General features: G+C 41.7%; 1 protein-coding gene across 1 annotated transcript in view; it reads right to left on the reverse strand.

Moving 5' to 3' along the window:
* The window catches only part of LOC309703211 (protein NLRC3-like), a 70,710-nt gene that overhangs the window by 12,687 nt on the left and 32,637 nt on the right, over positions 1-25,386 (reverse strand). The window contains exon 9 of the mRNA XM_082527923.1: positions 12,227-12,400. Within this exon, the coding sequence (XP_082384049.1) occupies positions 12,227-12,400 (174 nt within the window). The remainder of the gene's footprint in view (positions 1-12,226; positions 12,401-25,386) is intronic.

Below are 25,386 nucleotides of genomic sequence, written 5' to 3' on the forward strand. Positions count from 1 at the left end.
TATGTGATTGGCTCCACAACTTCCTTTACGTTTGATCTGTGTGATGTTGTTAATTGCAGGGACGTCGGCAGTGCTTGGAGGGGATACAATGTGTGGGTCTGTTGGGATTATTCAGTGAGTACGCACTGTGAGAGGGGAAATCGTCCTTATGACAGCTGGTGCCGTAATTGGGACCAGGTAAGGGGTTACACTGGGCAAAATTGGGAACCGTTAGAATCAGGATCAGAAAACGGGCTTAAACTACAGAGGGATTTTAGCCCCTCTGGAAACGCGTTAACTTTATCATTGGGGAATTGGCATCGCAAACAATCTATGTATTTAATTTTGGGGGTGGAAATAGCGGGGGTTGATCCAAAAGGGTTAATTAAAGTTAATTTCCTAGAAAAAACTAATCGCGTACCGTCAGGTAGAGAAGACATAACAACTCGTGTGATTTCTACTCCCACCAGCTCTGTTGCATCTTTTACAGGGCAGGAGGGGAGCGGGTCATCGGAAGCTACACCAGAGGAGCACGAACCAAGGGAGAGGCGAGTAGTGTCGGTGGACTACACCACCCTGAAACCTCAGGATTTGATTGAACGCGCTACCGGGTTCAGTGACAGTAACATCTGGCTGGACTGGATAGCCCAAAATGCTAGAGAACAAAAAGTGGCTAATTGTGTAGCCTGCGCTTCAGCAAGGCCGCGTTTATTTATAGAGCCTGCACCTCTGCATCCAGAGGATCAGTGGGGCTATAATTGTATGTTGCAAATAACTAGAGGAGCTGTGAATACGGGGAACTGCACTGTGTTGTCCAGTCTATTTCCCCCTATTGGCAAGCTCACGCAAGTAGGGCCGTTTATGCCCCGGAAAGATAATTATACGTGCTTTAAGTTTACCACAGATAAAGTTAAATATCGGTTGGGGGAAATTGACCCCAGTTGGTGTTCGGTCACCCAGATTGGGAGGACCACCAACAATGTGAGTGATGCAGCCACCCTAATTGGGACTTGGGCTAGGAGCGGGCTGTATTACTATTGCGGGCACAGGACTCTACTGGTACGTGTTCCTCTTGGGAGCGTGGGGACGTGCGCGATGGTGAGACTAGGAGCGCCACTTATGCTAATCGGAAATAAGGTAAAATCAATTCCCTCACACAATACGCGCACTTTGGCAGCCAGGCGCAAAAGACACATTTTGAGAAAGAGAGGAATACAAGACACAAATGTTTATGACCCTAGAATGAATTCCCCCACCTGGATCGACTCCATTGGAGTGCCCAGGGGGGTTCCAAATGAATTTAAACTTATTGATCAAATAGCAGCCGGGTTTGAAAATATTCCAATAATTTCTGCTTTCTTTCCAGTGACTCCAAACAAGAATGTAGATAGGATTAATTATGTTCATTACAATGTACTGAGGCTCTCTAACCTGACCAGAGACGGATTGGAGGGGCTAGCGGAGCAGGTGGGTCCGACCTCGTTAATGGGAGTGCAGAATAGAATGGCCCTTGACATGTTGTTAGCGGAAAAGGGGGGCGTGTGTGCTATGTTTGCTGACCAGTGTTGCACCTTTATTCCAAACAATACTGCTCCAGATGGGTCGGTAACCAAGGCTCTGGAGGGCCTAAAGAGCCTTTCTGAAACTATGCATGATCACTCCGGTGTTGGTAATCCGTTAGAAGGCTGGCTGACCTCGGTGTTCGGACGGTGGAAGGGGGTCATCGCTTCGGTCATGTTTTCTTTGTCTATTGTGGTGGGTATTATGGTTATTTGTTGTTGTCTCATCCCTTGTGCCAGAAGAATGTTCAAAAGTATGTCTGTGAGGGTAGTGGACCCTGGAGTCATTACTCCAATGTCCATGATGCCAATGATGCATGTGGAACTGAATGTGTAGACCAAGGAGGGACACAACTGTTTGTGACCTCTGGATTCTCCAGAGGTCAACAGAGGGAATTGTAGAATAAGGAGGGGATGTTTTTCTCATTATCATTTAATATTTTAATATGTCATTATTAGTTCCTTAGAAGTATATAACCAGCTTTGCATTAAGCATAAATTGAAGTTTTTGATCTTACATTATTCTTTGCATTACAGTGATGGTGATAACTTTAATTTGATCTTTCTTACAGGTACCAGAATAATAACATGATTTTCCATTGCAGATGTAACCATGATCATTCCATACACATTGCAGTTTGTTGCTCATTCTAGAGTTGTGCTCAAGGTAATTAAAGGTTAAAAGCTACAGCCAGCGCGAGTCTGGCTGATCTATGGAGGGCAAAGGCTTTGAGCTTGGAAGGCCGCACGCGCTTACACAGCACTTATAAGATGTCATTCTTGGTGATTTTGTGCTTAGTCATGTTTTAATATGTTTTAAGTAGAAGTAGCTGATCCAGCAATATTCATTTAATATTATATACTTGATTTAGAGCAATACACACTGATGGTCTTAATAAATGAAAGAGTCCTTGTAGTTGCCATGTTGTGTCTCAGCAGGGTACAGACGGTTCCAGGAGAAGGGGGGCAGTTAGCGTCTGCCCTCGGGAAGGAGACAATGTTATTCTTTGTGTTAAATAAAATTGTCAACATTGATTGTATTACACCTGTCACTACGCATGAGGGGGCGTTCTAATACCCTGATTTCATAAAACTATGGAAATGTGTTTTTTGAGATGAGATCTGAGGCTGTCTGCATACAGTGTCCATCTCCCACGTGTGTGATCATTAAATCATCGTTTGACTCAACCCGACCGGACCAGTGTTGTTATTGTGGGTTTTTCCTCTGGTGTCCATCTCCAATATTTTTGAACCATAACACTAACAATGTGAGGTGCATGTCTTAAGTAGTGTACAATTATTACCCAATGCTAATTTGAGGTGAATTAGCATTATCTAATAATGCTAAGAGTGTTTTCCCTTACTTTTTAACAATGAGAGTAGCTAATGCTAATACTATTGTCCCTTGTGTTATAACAGCTAATGATAACTCTTTTTTTTCCTTTTTTTTTGTCTCCTCACTACAGGAGCTCACTCTGCAGGTGGGGGGAGAGATATAGGAGAGGTGGAGAATGAACTCAACCTGGGTGTCTATTGTCTTGTGTAGTTTGGGAGATGATTGGATGATGGGGTGGGTGCAGTTTTCTCTGGGATGGAGTCGGGTGGGCTGCCCCGGACTCTGTGGGGCTGAGCGGTGCTGCTGCTGCGGGCCCCGGTCCGGATGGGCCTGGGCTCCCTTGCCCTGGTGGGTTCCAGAGTGTGGAGGTGCCTACTGAGGTCAGCGGGGGAGCTTGCCCCTCCCTTTCTTCCCTCCCCATCCTCAGCTGCCTCCCTATTCCCGCTCTACCACACCCACCCACACACGCAGGGCTTGGGGTGCAGGTATGTCACCAGGGTGCAGGGGAGGCACTCCCCCTCTGTCCCCTTCTGGCCGCCTGTGCCTCAATTTTATCCTGCAACCTAGACATCCACATTACTCACACTCTCCCATAACACATACATATAGGGCCTTGGGGGTGGGCACGTTTTACAGCATCCAGAGGATGGTCGGTGTACTCCAACCCACCTCTGGCGCTGGTGCCCTACCCTCAATTTTAAATGCATTTAGACACTAAGGGTTTTTGGGAGGAGCCGTGCTGCTCTCTGAGAGGAAGCTAGTACCATGCTCTCCTGAGTTTTAAATGCACTTTAGAACAGCACACAGCAACACTACATATGAGTGGGCGTAGGGAGGTTTGAGGTCTTCACTCACCCCGGTTCTGTTAGCCGTCAGGGCTGGGGGGCTGGGAGGAGGTGCTGGCCGTCAGACTGGGGTCTGGGATGCGGGGCCTCCCCGCTACTGCAGATAAGGAGGTGGTCCGCTTGCCTCCACCCCAGAGAGAAGGGTTACATGTCCTGGGTCTAGGTGCAGCTTGCCCCTCTGAGGGTGGGGGTACCTGGACCTGGGATATAGAGTATGTTTGGGGAGTGCGACTATCTGTGCAGTGTCTATTTGTGTCTGTCTACACGTCGGGTGAGTGCCGAGTATTTGGTGGTGCATACGGGGTGGGAATGCACGTCTGTGTCCACGTGCGCCTGTTCGTCTGTGTCTATATGTCAGGTTGGGTCTTAGACTCAACCTCTCTGGGTACATCTCAGGCCCTCTAAAGTACGGAGGCCTATCTCCCCTCACCACACTCTCTCGGTCCTCTCTGGCACAGCTGGCTGCCGGCAGAGCCCGCGGGCACGCCACTGCAACCCCCTCTGGCCTCTGCTCCGTAGCTGCGGGGTGACCTCTTCTTTGGGGCTCTACTCAGCTCTTCCCAGGAGGGTGGCACAGTTCCCCCCCCTTTGGTGGTCCTCCTTGGGTCCTTGTACTCTGGGGCCTCTGGATATCTGGGGCCTGGATCTCCTCCATACCTGCTTCATACCCTGGTGGACGGGGCTGTGGCTCCCCACACTCCCTAGCAGATCGTTACATGGAGAAACCTTTGGAATGCAAGCATGCTGATCCACACAGGTATGCACACAGGTGTACACATGGGTATTCACAGACGCGGACTACACCTTTCTTGGCTGCTGCCTCAAAGCACATTGTGCGCTGTCTATCTTGCGTGCTGTACAATATCGTTTATTATTTAATATCTACTGTTATCTACTGCTAGCTAGTTTATTGTGATTGTGCTGTTTTTTTTTAATTATGTTGCTCTTTGCTGTTTGCTTTCTCTTCTGTTTTTTTCCTCCATACAGGTGATCCAGGTGTTTTGTTTGTTTGTTTGTTTGTTTGTTTTTTTCTTTCTTCCCCCCCCCCCCCCCTTCTCCCCTTTGGTTTTCTTTCTCTCCCTCTCTTTCTTTCATTCTTTCCCCCTGTCCTATCCCACAATCATGTCTGTCCCGTTTGTAGCAACTGAAAATAAAACAAATACATAATTATAATAAAGGTCAATCAAATGGACCAATATGGCAAGGCCATGATGATCCACTTGGTAAAATAAATCCGCTTGGCATCTTTCTTGGCCTTAAGACAACAATTCTGATGGCTGAAGATCCAAACGGGACACAAAAAAAAGAAAACATTAGCTCCACGGAACAACAGGTGGCTGCTTTCCTGCGGTCCAAAGGGATTGCCCTGGACTGTAACTCTGTCGAAGCATGCCACCCTCTTCCCAGGAGGAACGGCAACATACCGGCTATTATATTAAGGTTTGTAAATCGAAAGCACAAGATTACGCTGCTGAAACAAGGAAGAAAATTAAAAGGATCTAATGTCTTTATCAATGAACATCTAACCAAACACAACGCTGAAATAGCCAAAAAAGCGCGACACCTTAAGAAGCTGGGAAAAATCCAAGGCACTTGGACAACGAACTGCAAAATATTCATTAAACTAAACGGATCACCAGAGGAAGCCAAAGTTCTGACCATTAAAAATATGGCGGATCTCGAAAAATATCAGTGAGCAACACGATCTGGACGGCAAACAAGGTAACAGACAACCACACCCTCACTTATGACACACACTGGAAGGAAGAACTCAGAGACATCTGGAAGAATCAGCTGCATCAGTCAGACAGTTGCAGAATATGATCAAATGGAACTGAAAACATTTAACTATATGGATCACAATACACATGACTTGGAATATGAAATAGATCCAGACAACAACTTTTTCTCATCTAACAATAACAATTGCTGCTACTATACAAATAAAGACTACAATCAGAGGATTAAAACTGAGAATAAATTATCAATTATCCACTTTAACTGTAGAAGTCTCTATGCTAATTTTAGTCATATCAAAGAATATCTTAACCAGTTTTCACATCCATTTAGTGTCATTGCCTTATCAGAAACTTGGATCAATATGGAAAAAGGAACAGACTTTGAACTGGAGGGTTATGAATTCACATTTATAACTAGGCGAAACAAAGGAGGAGGAGGAGTGGCCTTGTATGTGGACAAATCTTTGAAATTTAATGTGGTGGAAAAGATGACGATGGTGATTGATAATGTACTAGAATGTATTACAGTTGAAATTTGTAAAGAAAAAAGTAAAAATGTAATCATTAGCTGTATATACAGAGCTCCAGGTAGTAGTATTGAGACATTTAAAGACTGGATAGAAGAAATATTTATTGAACTAGCTCACAAAAAAGTTTTCATTTGTGGAGACTTCAATATTGATTTGCTAAACCCAAATAAACAAAAAAACCACTGAGGAATTTATAAACACAATGCACTGTATGAACCTATTCCCTAAAATTACTAGACCTACCAGGATTACATCACATTGTGCAACTCTCATAGACAACATTTTTGCAAATGACATTGAAAATAAGACTGTAAGTGGACTCCTGATTAACGACATAAGTGACCATCTTCCAATTTTTACAATCTATGATAGGAATTACAAGATCAATAAAATGGACAGTAAAAAAGAGTACAGACGAGTAAGAACAGAAGAAAGAATGAATGCATTTAAAAAAGATTTATTGAAGGAAAACTGGGGTGAAGTATATCAGGAACAGGACGTTAATAGTGCTTATAATAAATTCCTTAGAATATTTACATTACTGTACAATAACAACTGTCCAATAAAGCAATATAGTAGGAAACAGAAATATATGGACTGTCCATGGATAACAAAAGGTCTGCAAAATGCATGTATAAAGAAAAATGCTCTATACAGAGAGTTCTTAAGAACGAGAACTAAAGATGCTGAAATCAGATACAAAAGATATAAAAATAGGTTAACTAATATACTTAGATTTAGTAAAAAGGAATACTATAAGAAGCAATTAGATATAAATAGAAATAATAATAAAAGATTATGGGAAATCCTGAACAGTGTTATAAAATGTGGGACTGGACAAAAGAACTATCCCAAGTATTTCATTTGTAATGACCATGAAGAATGCAATATGGATGTTGTGGCAAATAGTCTCAATGAATTCTTTGTAACTGCTGGACCAAATTTAGCAAGAACAATCACTCATCCTGGGAAAGCACAGGAAAAACCCGATACACTGATTGACAGAAATCCATATTCTATGTTTCTCACAGCCGTTGATGAAAATGAAGTTCTTGAAATTGTCAAAAAATGTAAAAATCACAAATCTTTGGATTGTAATGATATTGATATGATAGTGGTTAAAAGAGTCATTGAGGCTATTATAAAACCATTTACATACATCTGTAATTTATCATTTCAAACTGGTCGATTTCCAGACAGAATGAAAATAGCAAAAGTTATACCTCTATACAAATCTGGAAACAAACACCATTTCACAAACTACAGGCCTGTCTCTTTACTACCTCAATTCTCAAAAGTTCTTGAAAAACTGTTTAAAAACAGACTGGAAAAATTTATAGATAAACATAAACTACTCACTGAGAGTCAGTATGGATTCAGATCAAGCAGATCAACATCATCGGCACTATTAGATTCAATAGAATACATCACAAATTCCATAGACAAAAAGCAATATGTGGCTGGGTTATTCATAGACTTGACAAAGGCATTTGACACTATAGATCATGATATATTAATAAGAAAACTGGAACGTTATGGTGTCAGAGGGGTAGTTTTAGATTGGGTCCGGAGTTATTTAAGTGACAGAAAGCAGTTTGTGAAAATAAATGGTGGTTGCTCCTTATGTATGGACATTGCTTGTGGTGTACCCCAAGGGTCAGTTTTGGGTCCAAAATTCTTCAACTTGTACATTAACGACATCTGTAAAGTGTCCAAAGTATTAAAAATGGTTCTCTTTGCTGACGATACAAACATTTTTTGCTCTGGTGATGATCTGCAGAATTTATTGGAGGATATGACTAATGAAATAAGTAAAGTGAAGTTCTGGCTTGATAAAAACAAATTATCATTAAATTTGAATAAATCTAAACTGATGTTATTTGGAAATAGTAGTTTAAATACAAATGCAAAGATTCAAATAAATGGTGTTGATATTGAAAGAGTCAGTGAAAATAAATTTCTGGGGGTAATAATAATGAAAAACTTAACTGGAGAGCTCACGTAAGATATACTCATTCCAAAGTATCACGAAGCATTGCAGTACTAAACAAGGCAAAACAGGTATTCGACAGAACATCACTTCATATTCTCTACTGTTCACTGGTTTCACCATACTTAAGCTATTGTGCAGAGGTCTGGGGCAATAACTATAAAACCACATTACATTCACTTTTTACTCTTCAAAAAAAAGCAATTCGAATCATCCACAATGCAGGTTATAGGGAACATACAAACTCACTATTTTTGCAGTCTGAAATATTGAAAATTGACGATATAGTGAAATTCCAAACAGCACAAATTCTATTCAAAGCAAAAAATAAAGAACTGCCAGGTAATATTCAGAGTATGTTTTTTTTGAAAGAAGGAAGTTATAATTTAAGGGGTTTTTGTAACTTCAAAACAATGAAGGTACGTACTACAAGAAAAGGCTTTTGCGTTTCTGTTCAAGGAGTGAAATTATGGAACAAACTGAATATGGAATTAAAGCAATGTCCAAACATAAAACTGTTCAAAAAGAGTTATAAAAATATGATCTTCTCGATCTATAAAGAAAAGGAAAATATTTAAATTATGTGAATGTCTCTATTTAAAAACAAACAAACAATAAATTCATGATGTGATATTATAGTATATAGTATATCAGAAATCTGTTCACTATTTTTATTACAAATTATATCAGTAAGGAAGCTGACTAAATATTCACTGATAATTTATGGGACAGGGGTGGGATTAAATAAGTGTATACTTCTTCCCACTCCCTTTCAACATGTAAATTAATCAGAATGTTTTTTGTATGTAATTTGTATAGTATTTTTTTCTCTCTTATTTCTTTTCTAAATGTACTTGTATATTGTTCACATGTTGAAATAAAATTACCAATCCAATCCAAAAAGAAAAATGCAAACTCTTTCTTTTACATTAAGGTGAGCAGCTAATGCTAATTTGATGTGAATTAGCATTATCTACCTAATGCAGGGATGGCTCAGTAAGGGGCAGGGATAGCTCAGTAGGTAAAGTGGTGGCCCCGTGATCGGAAGGTTGGGGGCTTGAATCCATTGAACAGCTACCCTGAGGTACCACTGAGCAAGGCACCGTCCTTCCACACTGCTCCCCAGGTGCCCAGTGAAGCAGTAAGCAGCCATTAAGTGAATGGGTTAAATGCAGAGAGGAATTTCCCATGGGGATCAATAAAGTATACTTTAACAATGCTAGTAACAAATGCTAACACTGTTTTCCCTTGCTTTATAACAATGTGAGCAGCTAATGCTAAGTAGGCTGCAATTAGCAGCTAATGCTAATTTAAGGTTTTAAACCATTAGCAGCTAATGTCAACACCGTTTTTCCTTGCTTTATACCAATGTAAGCAATGAAGTAAGCTGATGTTAGCAGCTAATACTAATTTGATGTAAAACAGTTTTCCCTTAAATTTTCACAATGTGAGTAGGTAATGCTAACACTCTTTTTCTTTGCATTATGACAATGTGAGCAGCTAATTCTAAGTAGGCTACTTTGCTCTGCATTTTTTTTGACTGAGTGCTATAATAGATTCCCAGCTGAATCGACAATACATGTGTTGTCATGTGTTAAAGTGAATTGTTAAATGTTGTCATTTTTTATGCCTACCATCTCTACATTGTTTCAAACTGTGTGATCAAAGACATTCCTTTGTCGCCCTCCCCAGCTGTCTAATGGTGGGGGAGGCTGTAGTGCTTTATTACAGGCGCATCCTATTTGAAGGTTCTGTTTTGTTGTTTAGTAAACTTCCTCCCCTTTATGGCCTCACCTACGTTTGTGCATGGTGAACCAATACAGGATTTGAGCCATATAAAGGGTAGGGGGAGATTAACCTCTTTATGACCAAGAATGTTGTTTAAAAACAGTTGTAATCAGGAAGTCACGCACACAGAGATATATACACACACACACACACACACACACACACACGCGTGCTTACACGTGCAAACAAATACACACTGTCGAGAAAAACATCTCATTTTAAATCTCACTGTGATATCATTTACATGCACTGTCATTATTTCATCATTACTTCATTAGTCTGTATCACTTTATCATTAAATATTATCATGTATCATTTGAATTAACATTTAAATAGATCAGTTGGAAACCACCAGAATAGCTGGACCTCCAGAAGGCTCAGCTGCAGCAGTTCACATAAGGACATTTGAACTCTTTTTAGCCTGATCCCACAATTTCACAAAATACACACACTTATTAAGAACAGGGAGGTCGTTTCAGGACAGCCTCTCTGTTGGACACACAGTCTCACAAAACTGCACAACATATCACACACTTGTTTGTCTCTAAAGTAGCAGCTGATGTCTATATAAGGAGAACTTTTTGAGTGTGGGGAACTGTTATCATTTCCAGTAAGATCTAACTGTGACGTCATCAGGGTAATATAAGGATGGGGAGCGCTCTGCTCGAGGAAGTCCGGCTCTTCCCACACTGTACTGTAATGTGTGTTTTTAATAAAATACTTTATTGACTCACTATGGACTTTTCAGTCGTATGTCTCTTCCTCAAAATTCGAACCGCGACAACACATAGTGCCTTATCTTTTATAACTATAAGGGGGTTTTACAATGGGTGGTGCTTGTGTGTACTGTAACTGTTTTAAATTAAAGGTGGCAAGCGGAGGCCTAAGTCGGAGTCATTTTGTGGTTGGATTCAGAGTGCTTTTCTGAGACTCCGACCGGAGCTTTCCTTGCGCAAGTGAAATCGATTGATCGCTGCTTGTCTGGCTTCCTTGTCGTTAACGGGAATAAGTCTCTAAACCAGCGGGGCCCGTGGAAGCGCAGACCCAACATTTATTGGTCCTTCGAGCCGGATCCGAAGAATTTCACTGAACACTGAGGGGAGAGAGGACACGCCGAAGACTGTCGACAGCCAGGACGCTAGGACGCCTGACAAAAGTCCTGGAGCGTAAAATTCGCGACCTGATGGACGGCGACTGATGGGATCCTGGGATTCTCTCTCGTGAACGAGAAGCAACACAACGGTAAGTGAATAGAGAGCGTCTCTATAAACGTGTGAATGAATTAATCTTAATGACCTTGTAGTACCATATCACCCTATTAGAGCACTTCGCTGTCACACTGCAGGCCTGCTTGTTGTTCCTAGAGTATTTAAAAGTAGAATGGGAAGCAGAGCGTTCAGTTTTCAGGCCCCTCTTCTGTGGAACCAGCTTCCAGTTTGGATTCAGGAGACAGACACTATCTCTACTTTCAAGATTAGGCTTAAAACTTTCCTTTTTGCTAAAGCATATAGTTAGGGCTGGACCAGGTGACCCTGAATCCTCCCTTAGTTATGCTGCAATAGATGTAGGCTGCCGGGGATTCCCATGATGCATTGAATCATATCTGTTATTAATCTCCGTCTCTCTTCCACAGCATGTCTTTATCCTGTTTTCCCTCTCTCAACAACATCATGTACATATTTTTCTGTTATTGTTGTCAAACAACAGAATGAGAATGAATTATTGATTTTAACACGGCTCATAAACAGCATTCAATTCAATTCAATTCAATTTTATTTATATAGCGCCAAATCACAACAAAAGTCGCCTCAAGGCGCTTCATAGATACAGAGAAAAACCCAACAATCAAATGACCCCTATGAGCAGCACTTTGGCGACAGTGGGAAGGAAAAACTCCCTTTTAACAGGAAGAAACCTCCGGCAGAACCAGGCTCAGGGAGGGGCGGCCATCTGCTGCGACCGGTTGGGGTGAGAGAAGGAAGACAGGATGAGCTTAGGAGCATTAGCTTATCAGAGTTTCCAGGATTTAAGCTGTCATTTCCAAATGTTTGCTGCTCCTGTCTGCCTTTTTGTCACACACACAGACTGAAATGATTCACAGCCTTGTTTCATCCTTCTGTCAGTGTCACAGATTGTCACTGTGACTGTGGACATACAGCATGGGACACATAAACATGGCTGACACTTTATTAAGTACATAGTGGCCACTATCTCAGGTACAGCATACCTGTGACCTAATAAAGTGTATTTAAAGTTACTAAATGTTGTCTTTGTCAAATATATTTGGACCTAACATAAATATCTATGTACTATCCAGCTAGACTAGTGTGTCTGTCCCTGAAAATATTCCTGCATGTGTGATTGTTCATGTCTCATCTGCAGGAAAACAAACAGGAAGTGAGGGAAAGACACAGGACATGTTTCCTGCTTTTCCTCCTCTATCAGACATTCTCTCCATACCTGAGAGTGTCCAGTCTCCAGCCTGGATCCTTCAGTCCAGCCGAAAGCAGTTGCATTCCTGAGTTCCCTGGATGATTGTAGCTCAGGTCCAGCTCTCTCAGATGGGAGGGGTTGGAGCTCAGAGCTGAGGCCAGAGACGTACAGCCTTCCTCTGTGATCAGACAGCCTGACAGACTGCAGACACACAAAACAACAATCCATCTGTCAACAATCATTTTCTCTTTGTCACAAGAACATCCATTTACATCCATTCAATGTAACTTTATTTATAAGTGACAATTCCCAACAGACACCAACAGTCATCTCAAGCTGTTTGACAGTGTAAGGTAACAGCCTCCAATATTAGAGAGAAAGCCCCAACCATCAGACAATCCACTGTGAACAGCACTTGGTGATGGTGGGAAGGAAGAACTCCCTTTGACACAAAGATCCTCCCAGTGAAAACAGGCTCCAGGAGGAGCATCTACCATGACTGGTTGCAGGGTGAGGGGAAAGAGAAGAGATGAGCTCAGAGAGACAAGAACAAAACACAAACTAAGGAGAGAGAAGACAAAAGTTAAGGAGATGCAGTAGTGACATATAAAAGCATCAGGAGTGAAAAGAGGGGAGAAGAAAGCAGAGCATCATGGGAAGTCCACCAACAGCCTGAGCCTATAGCAGCATAACTAAGGGATGTTCAGGGTCACCTGATCCAGCTCGAACTATAAGCTTTATCAAAAAGTAAAGTTTGAAGCTGATCTTCAAAGTAGAGAGGGTGTCTGTCTCCTGAACTAAAACTGGGAGCTGCTTCCACACCAAGTCCAACATAGCCAGGCTTTCTTTGCTGCTTTGACAAAACCTCAAATCAGAGATGATGAGCATCATCACAGTGATGATCATTTCTCTGTTAACCCTGTTGCTCTGACAATCTATCAAGCGGTGCAGGTTCATAGCTTAGCAAAGTTGTAATAAAACATTTGACAAGTTTCGAGTGCCGTGTACCACATAAAATAATTTCACAACCAGAATTCATACGTAAGGCACACGGGATTATAAGGGGCACTGTTAATTTTCAGAAAAAAAAAAAATCAAAGGATTGATTTTAAGTGTGCCATATTTTCCTATATTGCCTATAGTCGTGTCCAAATTCATGGGCTGCATTCTCCTGAGGACCCGGTCTACGTGGGCCGGGTCCTCAGAAGGTTGGGTAGGCCGGAAGTAAACAGCTATGGAATTGGATGGTCGCCTTCTGATTAGCGTCACCGCTGTCTCGGTGGAGTTTAATAAACTCAGCAAGGAGCAGACGGCCATCTAAAATATAACAGGACACTGGCGTAAATTCTCGACCGTCTCACACTTCTGTTTAATCAGTTCTGTGTTTGACGTTTATTCAGCTGTGTGAAAGCCAAGGAGGAACCCACTCGGGGGATTAATTAAGTTTTATTTTATCTAATCTAATCTAATAACTTTAATCTCAGCCAAACCGATTTACTCACGAACAAATAAAACACTGAAAAAAGCCAAACAATAAAATTTTTAGGTTGTCTAAGTGACTTCTATATTACGTTTAACCTGAGTAGCGAAAGTCCGCGGTGATTTGAAAATGATGTGCCGGGAGTTGTGCCGTTCTTGGCGGCTCTAGTAACCGTCGAGCTCTCGGCTAGCTATCGAGCTGGTGGCTAACAGACGTCTACGAAAACATCTAAGCACTTTTGCAAATATGCGATATCTTGATAAACCAAGCAGATATTTGATGTTTACACAGCTTTCTCGCCTGAAAATATGTTAAAAGTTTATTTTGTGACCCAAAAAGATTAATAAGAGTAATTTTAAAACTTAGTAGCGGCCGCCATTGCCGGAAACTGGAGTTTGGCTGGGCCGCGCTATGAATTCTGGGATAAGGTGGGCCACGAAGGACACACCCGACCCATCCTTGAAATTCGGGAAAAAGGAGGTGGCATTTGGAGGAGTCTACGAATTTGGACAGCCTTCGGCTCCTGGCTGTGACGTAATCGGTCTAAAAATGCGTCCTCAGGAGGATGCAGCCCATGAATTTGGACAGGGAATTTAAAATAGCGGAAGTAGCTCGTCGACTGGTAGCTTGGAGCTCGTCGACTGGAAGCTCCCCACCTCTGTGGGTTAGGTTTAAAGTAGCTCGTCGGCTGGTAGCTTGGAGCTCGTCGACTGGAAGCTCCCCACCTCTGTGGGTTAGGTTTAAAGTAGCTCGTCGGCTGGTAGCTTGGAGCTCGTCGACTGGAAGCTCCCCACCTCTGTGGGTTAGGTTTGGAGCTCTGGGTAGCTCCCCCAGCTGGGTCTAGACAGGGTCTAGGGAATAAGTAGCTCGTCTACAGAAAGACTGGCAGCTCCCCTTATGATAAGGGTTCCGATCGCGCGAATAGGTGTGAATGTGAATGTGTGTGTGTATTGTTTTAATTAACGGAGCAAGCTGACTTTTCACGGTCCAATAAGAGACTGAGCTGCTCCTACTGTGTTTTTCTTTTACTGCTGTTCACTGACGTGCTGGTGAGTTGAGAGAACGGTCGAGTTCCGTCTCGTAAAGTTCACACCACTTTCGGAAATAGTCCGAAAGTAGAAGGGCGTGTGAGCAACCACTCTCGTCTCTAATACCAGCGAAGGTGATAGCAGCTGTATCGTGTATATATTACTTAAACAAAAAATAAGTAAATACATAAATAAGATGGGTAATCAAGCAAGTGAAATTAAAAGTCACTCCTGCTGACGAGCAGTGGTGAGAAAAGAAAAGTCCAGACGCCGGACAAAAACAGTGTCTGTAAACTGAGAGATTTAAGAAAACAAAATATAAACAGTCAGAAGAACAGAACTCAACTGCCAGTTTAGTAAAACCAGAAGACGAGACACTGTGCAGTGTCCACAATCCTTTTAGTAAACCATCACTCATTCCTGCAGCCGCATCTGCAGCAACACCCATATCAGGAAGAACATAATCCCTTATTAAGTGAAAACTAGAGATCAAAGTAGTTTGAAGTAGTTTAAAAGGGTTGAAAACAGACCCCACTGAGTAGATATAAATATAAAAAGTACGAAATAAAGATGAACAAAGGGAAAGTTACAGTAGAAATTATCTTTAGAGTATTTGAAATTAATAATAGCAAGGATAACAACCTGTAAAGTGATATTGACAATGAAACACAGTTGGCATGATGACCATGCCCACAATGTATAAAATGAATATAAAGCAAATAATTCACACGAAAATATTTTAATAAAATAAAAATAAATAAAGTATATTAAGGCTGTGTCACTGTTCAGCCAAGGACAGTGTGTGAAAAGGTAACTGTCTCCACCTTGGGAAAAGGATGATACTGCAGGTCATCTGAAGCCCTTGATGGATACAAAATAAAATATAAATAATATATTATAATAGAACTGCCTGGTCCGCCATGCAACAGAGAGAACAAATGTGACCGCAGATTGGATGAATTCTAAATTATCTGTTTGCTGAATAACATGATCCTAACTAACAAATTGGCTCAGTAGTAGTATACTGGTACACACTGATAAAATATTATAATATGCTATTGCTGTTATATAAGACAAAGAGGATAATATTAACAATGACATAATATTAATATGAAGAGGCACCTTAGTCGGTTATGATGTGAGGTGGATAATTGTTAAGCAGTAGTCTGCATCAAGCTTAAGGTTTGCTGAAACTCAGTGTAATGACATGTGAGATGAAGACAATACAGAGAATAACTAAACTAATGAAGTGCATAGAGGCACTTGACCAGCTTGAAACCTATCATCCTAGAATGACACATTGCTGAGATATAGAGCACACCTATAATAACAACCAATAAGCAAAACCCTGTAGACAACAGCTAAAACTACAGGATTGAGAAGCTGAATTAAATATGTAGACACTGCTAAGCTGATGAGCATGTTCCACATTTTCTTTTCTTTTTCTTTTTTGTTTCTTTTAGAGCAGAAGCTGCTGTAACACACCCAAAGAAAGACTCTAGGTCTGACCAACCGTCTCAGTCGTGGGCAAAAAGATGACAGTCAATAAAATTCTAAAAGATAATTTATTGACGAAAAGGATATCAAGAGATAAAAGATAAAACAGTCGAGCGTCCCATTTATGAATTGTATAAAAACACACAGTCCCAAGGCCAGAGCCAGCTATGCCACACGGCCAAGTTGCACTCCACATGTTGCCTTTAACAGGGTTAGAAGTTGTCCTTGGAGACCCACCACCCTGCAAGCATATAGTCAGTGGTCACTCAAGCCTCTGGAACTCTGCTGCCTTTAGGCTGTGGCATATAATAGGCCCTGGACTGCACAGAGAGACAAAACGACACAGCAGTGTTTGTAGTGTGGGCTATAAGTAGACCAGTGTATCAGTGCAATCAAGTACACCTGCCTCTAAGTAGTCCAACCCCATTCCAGCCATTGGCTCACCAAAAATGTGACACACACAAAACCACTCCCAACCCAGTGCAACTTCACACAATAATATGGAGCTGAATTAACACAGGCACATTAGTCTACCATGTTACAAGCTGCATGCTATTAAAAGCCAACATATGCAGACTTCTGCCTTGTTCGGGTGGCAGCATTTTTTCTTTTGTATTCTGACACATTTATGTTTTTTGTTTTTGTTTGATTATTTTGTTGGTTTTGGAAACGAATTTAAACGAACTTGTGACCATACTTGAGAGTCACAGTGACACATAGTGATTAGGCATATGATTGAAAAATGCCTAGGTTTAGAGCTGTGAGCTATGCAAAGTTAAATATATATGTGTATAAATGGGAAACAACCCTAACTTGAAAGTTTGAAATGTGTGAGATCCATGAATTGTTTGAAAAACTAGAAATTATTTAAAACTGCCTTAAGTGAAAATGTAGTGTTGCATCTATTCTCCCAAACCAAGACAAAAAAAAGAAGAAGCATTCTGTAACTTAAAAATAAGGCTGACGTGTTGACAATAGACTAAAACACTAATCCGCAGGTGGCTATCAGGAACAGAGAGGCGAGCAAAGTCACAAACACCAAGGCTGCAGACAGCCACGCAGAAACAGCAGATAACATAGAGACAACGCCTGCTAGAACCGTGGAGAGGAAGGTCACTTCACACGAGATTGTAGGAGTAGGCCACAGAGAAATAATGCAAAACAGTTTTGAGGCAGCCACTTAAGAACTTACAGTTTTCAAAGGACAAATTAGTTGTAAAGTCAGCTTCAGGCCACACAACTGTACAACAATTAACTGCCCCTTTAGAACTAGTACATACAGCAAGTGGCCGCAGGTGCTTTATTAAATGCATATATGACCCGTCGTGTCCAGTAAATTTGCTAGGTAGAGACGCTCTGACAAAACTTAAGATAGCAGTCATGCCATTCTTTTCTGGTATTACACCTGAGTGCATGCTAAATGACACCCGCCACATCCACTTTCCAGAAACCGACCGAGTATCACAACATTCTGAGATTTAAACAAACTCCAGGCCCAGATCCACCTTATGATCAGCAAGTGTGGAAGCTAGGAGAACAGCATTTGACCTTACAACACAGGCCGAAATTGTGTAGGTTACGCAGTAACCACAGATAGTAAAATAATAGAAGCAAAACCACTTTCTTCTTCATATTCTGCACAGAGCGCTGAGCTGTTAGCTGTGATTTGCGCATGTGAAATACACAAAGATAAACAAATAACCATTTATATAGACAGCCAGTATGTTTTCTCTGCTGTGCATCATTTTGCAAAAAATCTGGAAATAGCAGAGGGATCTGGAGGGATTTATGAGGTAGACCATAGAGACCATAGAGAATTACAGTAATCCAGATGAGATGTGACAAGAGCATTGACAGTGTGTCGGTACTGTGTGGTACTGTGTGGTGTGATCTGTGAGGGAGTAATTGAACAAACTGTGAGCTAATCTGTGAAAGAGGATGCAGTGGGAGATAATATCAAAAGCTGCTGTAAGGTCAAGGAGAATGAGGATGGATATAAGTCCAGAGTCAGCTGCAAGCAGAAGATCATTGGTGATTTTTACTAGAGCTGTTTCTGTACTGTGACATGAATGGAAGCCGGACTGAAACTGTTCGTACAAGTTAATTCCAGTAAGATGACAATGAACCTGTGCAGCCACTATCTTTTCCAGAATTTTTGCTAGGAAAGGGAGATTTGAAATTGGCCTGAAATTATTTGGATTGGAGGAATCTGAACCATTCTTTTTCAGTATTGGTATTATAGCAGTTTTAACAGAAGGAGGAATAAAACCAGATATAAGAGAGGAGTGTACGATATTAGCAATCAGTAAGGCAAGAGACGGGAATGAGAGTTTAACAAGATTTGTCGGCAGTGGATCAAGTTTACACGATGATGACTTTAAGTTAGTAATTATGGAAGATAGCAGAGTTATTGTGGGAAGTTCAAAATTGGATAGAGAGAATGACAGCTGAGAAGGACAAAAAAATGCAGATAGAACAATTGACCATATCACAGGACGAGGACAATTGTTGGCAATTGTTGATAAAGATTCTCAATGTTGGTGTAAAAAAAGTCCATAAATTTGTTGCAAACTGCGGCAGAGTGTGTATGTATGGCAAAGGTATCTGGGGGTTTAACAATATTATGAAATGTAGAAAACAAAGTGCGAGTGTTTCCTTCAGCGGATTCAATAACAGAGGTGTAGTAAGCAGATTTAGCATGATGAATAGCTTCTTTATAATGTTGAGATACATGTCCTTGTGAATAGTAAGTCCTGTTTTCCTGGAGACATTCCAGGCGGCGTCCAGTAGCTTTAAGTTGGTGAAGTTCAGATGAGTACCATGGTGCACAGCGAGAGAAAGAAACGGTTCGGGTTTTCTACTGTCAACAGAAAATAGGATTTACTGCATTCAGGGATATCACCCTCATTGTCAGCCATTACCCACATACTGTGTGTAGAAATACAGAAAATATTGATCCTATAAAAAGGAAAGCTAGAAAAACACATTGATTCCAGGCTCTATTTTCCTTTTTGATCTCCACTGATGCTTCTATAGAGATTGACAGACCACGTGACTTTCGCGCATAGCATGCATAGCATGGCAAAACAATCAAAGCGATGCATCAAACGCAAGCATTTGCAGCACCGCAAAACGTTCGTTCTCCGGTTCCAATACCTTCTTGCTTTTTCTGCGTCCCCCAAAAAAGTAGTGTACAAAACGAAGGAGGACAATGCTGGTCCATACAAAGACAGACTTGATGAAAAGTTAAAGAAAAGAAACGAGGAAAAAAATCAAACCAGTGAAAGGGTCAGACCCTTACGAGCACACAGTGGACAAAAGACGTTAGCGTGCTGCCCAACTTTCACCAAGCTCATATTTATAATTATACGGTTCTTGGAGTGAGTGCATACACTCATGAAGTTTAGTAACTTCAGGTCACTGCAACAAGCCCTGATACAGTTTACCAACGGATGGGTACAGGACCTTGAAATGCACCGTGTAGAACGAAAGACCATCGTACGAACAAAGATAAGCTTACCAGTCTCACAAATCATCTTCAAAAATACACATTCGTTAACCGTTTATTAATAGGACCTTTGAGCTCAAAGGAAATTAATTAGTAGTGGAAATAATTTCTGGTAGCATCGCCGAAATGTAGCAGTGACAATAATATTGTATGCTGTAATCGCACTGGACAATTAGTGATACAAAAAAACAGTTTTATCCTGTGAATAAAAGTATATGTTTTTGTCAATGTACCATGGTAATAACAGAAGCGAAACACAATATTGTGTCAGGACAATTCACTATTTATGCACAATAAACAAAGGAGCATAGCGCGACAATTTCTGTTCAGTGCCAGACTTGCTTGTAACCTATATCACCAATTATGTTATGAAAATGACGTATTAACTACTACAAAACTCTGACCTTTGTGTAAATGCTTGGAGCAGACTAACATGTGAGCTGGAGTGTTCTGGGACGTTATATTTGGTCTTTGAACGGCTGCAATCCAGGCCATCCGTCGGCTCTTTGATACTTTGGAAACATGGCTTGAACAATTTCTCTTCAATGACATAATCCGATAACAACCGATCTCTTTACCCATCGACTTCCCGTGGCTGTCATGCGACCAGCTATTGAGTTAATAATACAACAGCTTCTTGCCATTTTTTGTGTTTCTTTTTATCGCTGTGTAATGTAATTTCAATTGAAAGCCTGCGTGCGCTTGTACCTCTTGTCACGAGTTCACAGAATTCTTTGCGGTTTTACCCCTGAATGACGTCACATTTTCAATCTCTATTGTGAGTCTGTCAAATCCAACATAGTGAATCTGCACAACAGACTTGTGCGGGTTCACTAGGACTCAAACTCCAGACTGATAGTGAATCATCAGGCCAGTGTTAGAAGATAAAGTTCAGGAAAGTTTCTTCATGGTTCAGAGGATGTTCAGCAGAGGACGACTTAAAAATGTGCATGAAATGGAGGCTTCTGATTGGTCAGAATGAGCCTGTGAAAATGGGACAAACTTTGTATAAAGAAAGAAAACACATTTAGTCTTTTCATGGAAATCTGTCTTTTTAAAAGTGACTCCAAATCAAAGCTAACGTCATGCCAGCTTGTAGCTTTGATTGACAGTGTGTAGAACAAGCCTGATAACACAAACTCCCAGAAAACCTCAAAATCAACATAATGCATCCAAAGTTTCACGGCTGAGAGCAAAACATGAGGCCAACAAACAGCTGTAAACCTGTGTGCTCATTACAGTAAACACAGCAGTCTGTTCTGTTTGACTAAACTGATGTATTGTGTGTCTGTAGTTGTGTTGTGAACTGTGCTGGACTCGTCTGTGTCCCCGTTTCACAGAACAGCATCTTCAAGACGGCACAAATGCTTCGAATGTTTCAGTTTGACGAAGCCTCGCTTAGCCCATTGCTGCTTTTAAAACAGTGTTTGTGCTGCCAAGGACAACTTGTATTGGTCTCATGTCATGAATGGGAGTGTTTCAGGAGGCAGACTGATCCTTTGATGAGTTTGGTGTCTTAAACTGAGGAATAAATGGACACGAGGAACAAACTAAAGAGAATCTAAAAGAGGCCGGCAGCACATGAGGAGGAGAAACTGACACTCACATAAAGACTGAGGGAAGGACAGAGCCATCTATACAGCTGAGGTCATCACAGGAGGGTCATGTGACACAGCTGAAACTCATCTAGACAACATCTGACACCAGAAACCATACTTACCAAAATAAAACAGGTTATATTAAACAACCATGAGTGGAACAGCGGAGTGAACTGAGCAGCAGGAGGGAGGGCGTTTCTCCAAAACATGTGTCCATCACAATTATGGACATAATAAGTAGACTTGTTCAGATTTTTCCAACACTTTTCTCTGTCAGTGTTTTACAGAATATCATCAAAGCCTCATGATAGTGACCATTAGTGTCACTGTGGAGATGCTTATTCCAGCATCACTGACTTCACGGTTCCAGTTTTAATCCCTAAGGACTACATGTAGTGATGCTGCTGTTAGCCGTGTTAGGATGTTAGCTCCAACAGGTGGTCAGTGTGAGAGCAGAAGATGATATCAGTTACATCCAAACAAGGACGCGGTTAGGCGGTCACACTTTTTCTCCTCTACTCTCCCTTATCTTCCCTGCTTAGCTTCTTATGTCCTTGTCTTGTGTTTTTACTTTTCCCTTGAACACTCTCTCACAGTCTGTTTCTAAAACCTAAAAGAGAATTATGGATTTGATCAACTGGTCTCTGAATGCTATTGACACCCTTTTCTCAACGAGAAGTCTGGGCTCGGGAGAGCCCGAGTACCCTGGAGGTACTTTCCCTGCCGGATACATGATGGACGGGTGGCAGACATGGAGGATCGTGTGCCTGGCGGGACTGTCGATCGAGGATGCTGAAGATATCTACCTATTCGGAACCATGATAACAGGGTTCTTGCTGATCGGAGCTGGCTTGGCCCTGGCTTATCGGAGAATTAAGAAAGCAGAACCAGCTGTTCAAACCCCCCCCCCCCAAGGCTGCCCGCTGCGATTGAAACGATGGGACGAGGCGCGACTTCTCAGAATGGGCTCATTGAGTGCAGCATGGTTAAGATCTTGAAGAAGCTTATGGTTGCCGTGAATACTCAGAATAAGAACCTCTGAGCATACATTGGATTACATCATGGAGAAGTTCACTCAGAATAACACCTCTGAGCAAAAGTTTGATAACATCATGGAGAAGCTCGCGGCTCTCCAACGGGAGATTGAGAGACCAGTGTCAGAGTGTTAAAGAACAGCTTTGAAATTCTCATGAGTTGTTCGCATAAAAGAAAAACCACCATCATAATGTGGCTATCCCTTCAGCACCAGCTGCGGCCTCAAGGCTGGAGCCAAACAAAAACACCCTGATAATGACTGTGTTTAGACTGTTCCTTCCCATTCCATGCAAGGCCACCTGGGTTGGCTGGTAGACTGTTTACTTAGCCTGGCAGGGCGAAGGACACTGTCTCAGCTGAACTCTGGACACACACACACACACACTTACACTGATATGCACACACTCATCCCCCCTCCCTTTCCAAAAGCCTTCGATGCTTGTTCTCTCCTGGGGAACACGGCGGGTCTGAGCCCACGCTGGAATGGTAGCGCTGGGCAGGATGGCTGCTGTGTTTGCTTCGGATTACTCCTCACCCCCTACCCAACACTGTGGCTTGTCACGTGTTCCATAATGTTGTGCTCAGGACATTTATGTGCTTTTTTGTTCAGAGGAGTTTTTTGTTTCCTGTTCTCATGCTGTCCTCCCATAGGAGCCCACCATGAGTAGAGGTCTCTTTTTTTCCTCTTGTACTTTCCCATGGCAGTGTATATGTCAGTGTTTTTTCTGTAACGCTACCGATCACCTGTAACCCCATGTGATGTCTGTGTTGTGTGTGTAAGGTCGGGGGGGTCCCATTTTACTGCAGGGCAACCTGCACGTGGCGAATAAAGCCTTGAATGATTGATTGATTGGAAGAGACTGTTGAAGGCAGCGAGCTGTGACTGCTGTGAACAGTGTTCTCACACTATTTTCTCCCTGTGTCAACATACATGAGGCTGTTTCAGCAGCAACACACCACAAACAGCTTTATACAACTAAAATATACTGAGAGCACACTGCTGTGGTTGCTGTGGTAACCATCCATATATCCAGATGTTTGGGGCCGAGTCTGCTTCCTCATCCTTAGGAAACAAAACCCTCAAAGCTTGATGTGTTTTTGACTTGAAGCTTTTTGGGATTTGGTTTTATTTGTTGTTCTACACACTGTGAAACAAAGCTAGAAGCCACTGTGGTACAGTGGGTGACTCAAACCCAGGGCCCAACCTGCTTCAACAACGGCCACAGTTAGAAGGATTTTATTAAGTCTCATTTTCTGTTCATTAGGAAAACATCATGTTTATAGAGGCACATTCAGACCAATGACAACAGTCCATTCACACTGACCTCCACCTTTTTAAATGTGAGTAAACACATCATGGTTCTGGTTCTGATGTGTTATCTGGGACAGGTAATGATGATGAACTCAGTCTGAGGTTTGATTACACTGAACCTGCACTGTTTTCTCCTGTTTATGACACATTTATACCCAGAGTGTCAGCTGGATAAAAAAAGAACGAGGAAAAACAAATTTGTTGAGAGAATTGTTAACAAATGTGGTGAGAGTATTGCAATTGCAACTGCTGGATTTCTTTAATACAATTTCCTGGAGCCCCACGCTCCCGGTACCGGGATCAAAAGGAGGAGATCCCGTTTAATCGGTTATATATTTTTATTATTTTGAAATTTGTTAAAGTTTGTTGTTAGTTTATGTATATTTTTGGATATATTTACAAGTTTATTTATAGGTTAATATTTGTTTCATTGTTGTGTTTTGTTTTGGTGTTCACCTTGTTAAGTTGGTCAGTAAGAGTTGTAGGGCCATTTTTTCTATAAATAAAGAGACTGGTATAGGACCAGGAGGCACTGGGGTGGGCCTATGGTTTTTTACCAGAGCAGGAGAAGCACCAGGAAGTAACAAAAAATAGATCTTGTTATTGCTTGCCAAACTGGATGAATAAACCATAAAACGCAACCTTCAAGTTTGGACAGTGGACTTCTTTTGCCTGCGTACAAAATATTATCTCAGTGCAGCAGTGGCTTGTGGATTTTTAATTGTGGGATGTTTGATTTTTCAAACAAAAGGAATTGCCACTACACACGTGGTCAGAAAGATAAGTCCCAACATGTGTGGTATCCACAGAAATCTCAGCTAAAGGCTCATAGAAACCATTTCTAAAACCACCAAACACAATGGAAACAAGCCATGATTAAATGAGCAGTTACGTAAATGTGCAGAAATCTGCTAAACAAACAAAACCGAACCAGAAATTCTCCAGACTTCATGTAACCGGCTAATGAAAGGCTAGTTAGCTTGCAGAGCTATCACCGATTCCAAACACAAAGTTTCACCACACTCCAACTTAAATTCACTGAAAGAGCCGCAAAAGAAGACCACAAGGAGAAAAAAAAAAAAAAACATACAGCAGCGCAAATGCGCTAAGACAGAAACTGGCTTACGGTCCCGATTTCCTCTGTTATTTTTGCCCGTACCCGATAGCATTGTGATTATCAGCAGCTGCCACGGCTAAATGGTAAATGGCCTGTATTTGTATAGCGCTTTTACTAGTCCCCCCTAGGGACCCCAAAGCGCTTTACACACCCAGTCATCCACCCATTCAAACACACATTCACACACTGGTGGAGGCAAGCTACAGTTGTAGCCACAGCTGCCCTGGGGCAGACTGCTAACTAGCTGCATAAGAGCTACATCCGTCAACAACCACCATTAAAGGCCCAGCTACGGACACGTGACTGGTTAGACGCTATATGCAGTAAATTTGGGCCCACATGGGGTTTGGCCTTGCAACTTCTGATTGGTTGAAGTGACGTGAACGTGGCCTCGTTACTGCAATTCTATTAGATCAAACGATTAAAAAGAGTTAATCATGTAAACTGGCCAAAACAAACCAAAGTTACAGCCCCTCAGAGTTTAAAGGGCCAGAGGCCAATTAAACACTCCATGCACGGCAGAAAAAGCCCATGTGGATGTGTGGTATGGGCACAAACTTGTGTTATCACAAACTCAATTTGAAAAAGTAAAATCTAAATTGCTTAATTTGA

This window comes from Aulonocara stuartgranti (assembly GCF_965226115.1).
Source record: "Aulonocara stuartgranti genome assembly, chromosome: 3".
Taxonomy (NCBI): Eukaryota; Metazoa; Chordata; class Actinopteri; order Cichliformes; family Cichlidae; genus Aulonocara; species Aulonocara stuartgranti.